An 8,716-nucleotide genomic window follows, 5' to 3' on the forward strand; every position below is an offset into this window, starting at 1 on the left:
ATGGAGCAGTGGTGAAATTCAATTTTTTTACTACTGGTTCTGTGGGTGTGGCTTGTTGGGCATGGTATGGCTTGGGGTGTGTGGCTTGGTGGGTGTGGCAGGGGAAGGATACTGCAAAATATCCTACTCTAGGGCCAGCCAGAGCTGACATTTGCCGGTTCTCCAAACTACTCAAAATTTCTGCTACCGGTTCTTCAGAACCTGTCAGAACCTGCTGGATTTCACTCCTGCTATGGAGGTTCCCAGTCTTACAGGACCATGGTTGTCCCAAAGTTGTTGTTTAAAAGACACTGAAAGGCAACTCGACTTTTCTTGGTTTTTTCCTTGAAAACATTTTGCTTCTCATTGAAGCCTCTTGAAAAGTTCTGAATAAGCTTTTGGATGAGAAGCAAAACATTTTCAAGGGGGGAAAAAACCCAAGAAAGCCCATTTGTACAACAAACATTTTGGGAACTACTTCTAACTTTAATGTGGATTATATTGCATCACTTTCATTAGGAATTTAAAAGAGCCTGGACTACATCCAAAGCATCTCCTATATGAAATGGCAGCTTTTATCCATTCGGCCTGCCTTCATCAACCTGGAGCTATTGAGGTGAATCAGGCAATGTCTGAGAACTCTGGGAATTTCAGTCACAGCACAACAAGAAAGTAACTTGTTGGGAAAAATGTATTCATGTATATTTGTTGACAATTAATGTTACTTTCATTGAAAAAAAAACAATTATGTAGTAGAAAGTTTGGACAAAGTTATCCAATCTGTAAGTGAATGATTAAAACTGAATATAGAATTTTACTTTTTGGTATTTCATTTTAGTTTTAGAACATTATTCAGTAAGCAAAATAGGCATTTGTTGTCAATCTATAAAGAAATCAGAATGATTTAGCTGCATCATTTTTTTCCTTGATTTCCCAGATAGCAGCCTAACCAATTTTGTCTTTTCAAAAATTTAGCTCTTCACACAGTTGCAATTGTTCATGAACAAACTCACATCCCTGGAAAGTCTTTATATCATTTAGCAACAAACATTGTCTTGCTAATAAAACATGACAGCGATATTATTTAATTTCTCCTATTAGTTGTGGTTTATATTACCTTAATTATGATAATTACCTTCTAATAGCCAATTTCCTAAAAAACACAGTCTGCAAAACATAGTGTGATCTAGCATGTGTAAAAAATGTACAAATCCCTTTTGTTTACTTAGTTGTGGCTAATTTATTTCTAACACTATTCTGTTTAAATACATTGAACAGGAATTACCCATTCTTTGAGTGAACAGCGGGGACTCAGAGGTAATTGGAAGTAATGAAGCAGTAAAGTTTTTATGGGTTTATCTTTCCAAAGATCTTCCAAAGCAAAATAAAATCTGCAGGCTTTGAATGTTTCCCATTCCTAAATAAAACATTTAGAGAGAACTTTTCTAACTATTTTATAGATGAGAGAAAAAGAGGGTGAATGAGTATAGCTTTTTTGGAATTAGTATCACTTTATGAAGGTGGTAATCATATGTATATGTTTGTCATGTTTTAAGTTATCACTTCAACAAATCCTAACCTCTTGATAACATCTCTATAAAATCTACCGGTAATTAACAAAACAGAAATTACTAACCAAAACTAGGACTTTGTACTAAGGATACTTCAGAAGTGATACCAAAGGGATCCATGCTGTCAGTTTCAACTGGTTGGTGAAAAATACCAGATTCCAAATTTTGCCTGGTATCACTATATTCTCCAAAATCTGTAGTTTCCACTGGCATACTGTTCATCATAGGTAAGAAATGAGACAAGGGAAGAAAGTCTTTTCCTTTGTATTGCTGTCTTTGCCTGGCGTTACTTAAAGACACCAAGATTCCATATTTCTTTGACTTGTAGATGTTGTAGCCATCTGGACGTATCTCCTCTTCAAATGAGCAATTCTCTGTGGTATATATAAGCTGAAAAGAAAAGAAAAAGTAAACATTACTACATATTGCATGCGTTTATAAGTCTCTTAAATGGCAGATGAAGCAACATTGTCCAAATAATCAATGGAATTATCTATTTCGCTACATGATAATTAAATATGATATTCCTTAGAAAGATTAAATTAAAGTTCTTATTTTACAAGGCTAAAATGATCTTCAAGGAATCTCAAGAAGAAACAGAGGAAGTATTTATAAATTAGGTAATAAGAAATATTTATAACTAATTATAGTTTGTAACGCAGGGTGGTTCGGTAGCTAAGACGCTAAGCTTGTCGATCAGAAAGGACAGCAGTTCGGTGATTCGAATCCCTAGTGCCGCGTAATGGAATGAGCTCCCGTTACTTGTCCCAACATCTGTCAACCTAGCAGTTCGAAAGCATGTAAACATGCAAGTAGAAAAATAGGGACCACCTTTGGTGGGAAAATAACAGCGTTCCGTGCACCTTCAGCATTTAGTCATGCTGGCCACATGACTATGGAGACATCTTCAGACAGCATTGGGTGTTCGGCTTTGAAACAGAGATGAGCACCGTCCCTTAGAGTTGGGAACAACTAGCACATATGTGCGAGGGGAACCTTTACCTTTACCTTTCCTTATATAGTCTGTAACAAGTTACTAAGGAATGGTGATCAATTTTACAACAAGTTTCATTTTGATTTCTCCAACTTATTTGATTGGAAGGAAAGAAATATTTTTAATTCCTGATTGCTCATCAAGCAATTTATTGCTCACGTGTTGTTTTCACTATGCATAAAAAATAAAGGAATTATCATAGTTCAATGCTTTTGTGGGTACTAATATCTGCTGTGGAAAACAACAAAGAAAGTTTCATAGTAAATGAGACTGGGGCATGATAAAAACGTTGTCATGCAAGACTTAATTATGGGTTAAAGTACTGAATGAGTTTCTTTTTTTAACCACCTAATGGGACAAATAAGCAGTGTCAATCTGACTTACTTGTGTCCCTTCAGTATCTCAGTTTGGCATCTGCTTAGATCAGGTAACTTTGAGATATTTTGAGCTTCAGTTCTCAATAGTTTTAGCAGCATGGCTAATGGTAAACAATTGTTAGAATTGTAGCCAAAACAATCTGGTGCATACTAGTTTGTCAACCCTTGCCCTAGATTATAAGGAGGATTTCTATATTTGATAAAAAAACACAGACGCAAATATTTGAATTATGCGAATAATGGAATGAAGATTGTTATAAAGGCTGTTCTGGGCTTATTAGCATAACGCTCTAGTGTGGAATTAAACCTGGAAATCTTAGCTGCAGCCTTCAAAGTCAACAAAAGCCATTACCAAAATTATTTTGTAATGTAACAGAAATAGAAAACTGTTAAATACAATGATTGGAATTAGTTGTATCAATTACATTTTATTTTTATTAGCTATAAATAAAATAATATAAATACTTTTGGCGTATTCAGATTAGCTGCAAACTTTGGCCACTAAAATTGCCAATTGTATTCAATGATGCCAAAGTAACCTTTGCACAATAGTTGCTTAAGGACAGTGCCATCCAGCCATTTTTACAGTTGTAATGGGTCTATTTCTCAATACATACTCCTGGACAACCTAACAGAAATATAATAGTCCTCAATTTACAACAGTTTGTTTAGTGACAGTTCAAAGTTATAATGGCATAGAAAAAGTGACATGTCCGTTTTCCACACTTATGACTGCTGATGCATCCCCCTAGTCGTATGATCAAAATTCAAATGCTTGGGAACTGACTCATATTTATGACGGTTGCAGTGTCCCAGGATCATGTGATCATGCTTTGTGACCTTCTGACTGGCAAAAGCTAAAGGGGAAGCCAGATTCACTTAGCAACCAGGTCTTAACACCTGCAGAGATTCAGTTAACACCTGTGGCCATAAAATGAGGCAAAACTTAATTAACCATCTCACAACAGAAATTTTAGGTTCAGTTATGATGGGAAGTCAAGGGCTACCTGTGTAAGTTGTTGGGGGAGAGGGTTTGCCTTTTAAGAAATATACGTTTTATGTACGTATTTTCATTTGGTGGGAACCACAATGCCTTCCCATGAGGAAATTCCCACAGACTTTGTCACGTAACAAACTTCAAAAATCTGGACAATCACTGGAAAGTCGGAAAGATCTTTAGAAAACTCTCTTTCCTGCCCTTGCATGCTCATTCTTGCTTTTCCAACCCATATCTGATAGCCCTAACTGAACTTCAGTCCCCCAAATTACTGGACATTCTGCTGGAAACTAAGACCCTGGACATCTGGAGAACACCAAACTGGGGAAAGCTGCAATAAAAATCCTTTGGTGATGTAAATGGAACAAATATATTTTATATTCAGAGCAACAGAAACAAAGGTGTCCATTCTTAATTCAGAAATGTTAACACTATGAAGTATGTGACTATCATTTCAGAAAGTTTTAGTCCCTTTGTGCCGCTGTTGTTTTTCCTAAAACTCTGGTGTTACTCTGGTTCAGTCTTTAGAGGTAACTGAACTCTTGGTCAATTAAAAAAAGTATTGCTGATTACGCAGACTGCTTCAATGATAAGAGAAAGGGTGTTCTTGCACAAGCTTTCTCAGTCAAGCATCTATGCCATACGTTTATCTGGCATACAAAACAGACTGAAAATCCCATCACTTATTGCTGAGTATTTTATAATAGAATTCCTTCAGAGAGTCACATATGCTTCAAATATAGGTTCTTGCTTCTTCACCAGTAGATTGGGTGGTCAGTCATTTTGAAAACATGCTTTTACTCTTTTGTCAAGATTAGCAATGGCTTGAAATGTGAAGTTGCCATCATGAGAATTCACTTAATAGCACAACTTTGAAAATCAGTACCGTGCTTTGCCACCATTGTGATTATGGTAGGAATTGAGGAGGAAGTATGCATAAATAGTAGTGCATGCCCTACAATAAGCTGAACAGTTTAAAAAAAGAAGTACACCCAAAATTCCTCCCACCAACACACCATAAATGCAGGGAAAGAAAGAAAATCATGCTCCAAAATGTTAGATGAAGACAAGGGAAAATCTGATTTAAAATCCTGCTTCAGTTATGGAAGATCACTGAATATTTGGGGCCGTTCATTATCTTTCAGGCAAAACTACATTGCAGGCTTGTAAAGAAAACTGGACAAGTGGGTGCTGCATACACTGCTTTTAAGCACTTGAAAGAAAGGAGAAATATAAGCAATAAATAAATTGTCCCAATTATTGTTTTGGTGTATAGGGCTATAGCCTGTTTTATTGTATTGATTCATTGATTCATTAAAATAAAAACAAGCTCACAATTCAGAGTTTGATTGAGTGTATTTAGTGGTATGCTTAGCAAGATTGAGTTCTAAATAGATATAATTGCACAAAATTACATAGATAAGCAATACTTTGGGAGGATACATGCTAATCCTTATTTTAATGAGACAGCTTTGAACAATATTATTGTTATTTTACAAGCAGAAATTATGTCAGATTTGAAGCCCACTGTTTAAATCTCGAGTTACTATTGAAAAGTTAACTTTTAGTACACTACATATTTTCATTTTTGAAAGGAAGTGAATTTTAATGTAACAGGCAGCGCATTATGAATGGAAGCAGTGATAGTAATTATCTAAAGTTATACCTTTAAAAGCACGTAAGAAGCATTATATGTATAATATAAAAATGCCCTTTCCAGGCAAAAATAAGCAAAAATATTGCTGTGTCATCGACTACGCATTCAGTCCTTGGAAAAACAACAGGATTAAAAAATAACTGAAAATAGGGATTTTTCTTGCCCTGTTCGGGTTAATTGAATGAGGGCTCCAGTTTAATGTACTGCAAGTTACTGTATTCTTATTTTCCAATTTGAAATTGCATTAGGAATATTGATTTCAATAGGACAGAATAATGCTATGTTTGGGTTCTATTGAGAAGCTACATTTGGGTGATTGAGGGAGCTATGTAACACTGGTGACCATTGCTACCTATCAGTATTTCCTAGGGTATTTATATCTTTATTTATACTTATTTATTATTAAATCTTATATGCTACCTAATATCTATACTTGGCGTGGAGAAAACGGGGGAAAGGACCCAAACTATTTAAGTTAATGTTTAAGTGCTTCATTCATTAGCAGTTATTAAAAAGAATTTAAATCTACAACACTGGCCATTTGGACTTTTTAAAATCTAAATAAAAGGAGTTCCACAGCTACATCTAGTCTACTGTTCTGCTGCTCAAGCCACTATATAGCACATTAAAGGTAAAGGTTCCCCTTGCACATATGTGCTGGTCGTTCCTGACTCTAGTGGGAGAAGCTCATCTCCGTTTCAAAGCCAAAGAGCCAGGGCTGTATGAAGACGTCTCCATGGTCATGTGGCCGGCATGACTAAACACCAAAGGCACACAGAATACTGTTACCTTCCCACCAAAGGGGGTTCCTAATTTTTCTACTTGCATTTTTTATATATCACATTGCTGGTGCTCAAAGGTTGAGGTAGCCAAAGGCAAAAAGCATTCTGGAAAATTCGCAAACATCCTGCCAGCTTCTGTTCCTTATTTATCCTGCTTGCTAGACTGCAATGCTCCCCTTTCTCCAGGCTTTTTTTAAAATCGGATTTCCTAGTGCCACACCTTGCTGCAAAGTTCCAGATGACCAGCAGATGGTAGTCAATAGTTAGCTTTCCGCCCTTTGGATTCTGCTGTAATACCAACTCTTATCTAGCTCCTATACAACTCTGCTTGCTACTAACACAATGCAAAGGGAACACAATGTAAAGGGACTCATTAATTGATCAGAAATAGCACCTAACTTTTATTATTTTCTACCTGGCCCCGTCTTCAAGGACATAATCCACCCCTTCCATAATATTAAAGGAGGATAACCAACAGAAAAGCTTTGTGAACCTATTTCCTTCTGAAATAGAAGGAAACCACGAGCAGAGGGAGATGACACGATTCAATAAAGAACGCGAGGTCCGGATTCTTTTCTCCATGCCAGGGATGGAGAGCTGTATCTGGATGCGGGGGGAACCCACACAGAAATCGCTATCCAGCCAGCAAGCTTAGTGGGTGGCCTCTCCAGAGATTTACGCGCTTATTTCTCCGCCTCCCCTCCCTCAAAGGTTGCCGTGAGGACAGGGCGCGATAAGGATCTATCTTCTTGCCTGGAGCCCCGAAAACAGGTCCCCAAAGAAACGTAAACAAATAGTAACTCTGTAGCCGTGTAAGTTGTGGAATGTGGCTGAGCCCGCCTCTAGGCTGCCGGCAGTGGCTGCAGAAGTAGCGCCCAAGACCGTTGCTTCTCTTTCATCTCCACTATTCCTTCTAAAAACCCCGTGTAAGTTATCAGTATCCTGCAACACTTGGCGGTCCTGTGTGAAGCCCCCCTCTCCTCCTCTTCTTCTGGCGAGCCCAAATAAACTCCTCCTTTCGCGCTGCAACTTTTGCTTTAAAGAGCCCCTTTGCTTAAAAGCGCGCCCTTCTTAGCGCAACTTGACCCAAGTCCCCGCGTGGGTCTCGCTTGGTTGGGAGCGGAGACAAAGCCCTTCCCGACCGGGAGGAAAGGAGACGTAAGAAAAGGCTTAGCCTGGCCCCGTCGTGTTTTTTTTTCTTTTCTTTTACCAGTTTAGTCACTCACCCGCCCGTGCAGCTTGCCTTCCTCGTCCATACACAGGTAGCGAGAGCTGTGCACGCCCTTGATGGCCACCGTGCGAAGCGCTACTGCTCGGATCTCCAGCAAACCTGCCCGGGCGGGACAAACAAACCGTTGTACGATTAATGTACTCCGTGGGAGGGAAAATTGCCCTCGGGGAAAGGAAAGGATCTCCCCCCCCCCTCTCTCTCCCCACCCCAGATGGGACAGAGCGAGCCAGTGGCGGATTAAGGCTCACTGGTGCCTTAAGCACTTATAAATCTTGGCGCCCCTTTGTACATACTGTACAAATTTTCATTGTTTTTTTCTTTCTTTCTCATCTTTGTGGTGCCCACTTTGGGCTTGGTGCCCTAGGCATCATCCCTGGAGCGAGCCCATGGACAAAAGCAGGGATCTTTGTAAAGAGAAGGAAGCAATTGGGTGGAGGGTGCCCCTTCCAAAGTCCCAATGCCCAGGGTTATTTCAGGATCTGGGTTGTCCTGGCGCCTCCTAGAGCGCAGATTCAAAGGGGCCACGAAAAAGGAAGAAGGGGAAATGGCTTGGGTTAAGACCCAGCGAGTTGAAGGAAGCCTCCCCGCTTCCAAAAGTGGGGGAGGGACGGGATGACCTGCTTGAAAGCGGGAGGAAGGAGCCACGTCGGAGCGTTGATGCTACTTACTGTGTCGGCTCTGAGTAGCGGCGCCGTCTACTCGGCCGTCCTCGTGGATCCTCAGGAAATAGCTGAAGAGTCCGTTCCGGCTGGCCGTGTAGAGATGCCTGAACCGGATAGGGTCCCCCCAGCCGTAGTAGACGTGCGGTCCAGCATCTGCCAGAGGCACCGACTTGACGGCCGTAGCCAAGCAAAGGCCCAGCAGAGCCAGGGGCGCGGCGCGGGTTTTGCAGACCTCCATCCCCATCCTAGCAGAACGTGCGGCTGGGGGTGGTGTGGGGAACGGGGATGAGAGGGGGGGCGCTTCCCTCCAAGCCGAAAGACCGTAAGCACCGCGCCGCGAGGTTCCTACGCTAGGGTGGACGAAGAGATGTCAGCCGGGGGAATGGAGGGGCTTCGGGAGCGAGTGTCGGAAGCCGCGGGCGAGCCCCTTCCTTTTATAGCTCTCGCTGATCAGCCCAATCGATAA

At 40.4% G+C, this 8,716-nt stretch overlaps 1 protein-coding gene across 1 annotated transcript in view; it reads right to left on the minus strand.

Moving 5' to 3' along the window:
• Window positions 1–334: 334 nt before the first annotated feature.
• Window positions 335–8,716, minus strand: part of FGF19 (fibroblast growth factor 19) — an 8,756-nt gene continuing 374 nt past the window's right edge. The window contains exons 1-3 of the mRNA XM_032233485.1: window positions 8,257–8,716; window positions 7,584–7,687; window positions 335–1,940 (exon numbers count right to left, since the gene is read on the minus strand). The exon at window positions 8,257–8,716 is cut by the window's right edge and continues 374 nt beyond it. Of these exons, the coding sequence (XP_032089376.1) occupies window positions 1,611–1,940; window positions 7,584–7,687; window positions 8,257–8,494 (672 nt within the window). The 5' untranslated portion in view covers window positions 8,495–8,716 and the 3' untranslated portion in view covers window positions 335–1,610. The remainder of the gene's footprint in view (window positions 1,941–7,583; window positions 7,688–8,256) is intronic.

The sequence above is a fragment of the Thamnophis elegans genome, chromosome 1 (genome assembly GCF_009769535.1).
Source record: "Thamnophis elegans isolate rThaEle1 chromosome 1, rThaEle1.pri, whole genome shotgun sequence".
Classification (NCBI taxonomy): domain Eukaryota; kingdom Metazoa; phylum Chordata; class Lepidosauria; order Squamata; family Colubridae; genus Thamnophis; species Thamnophis elegans.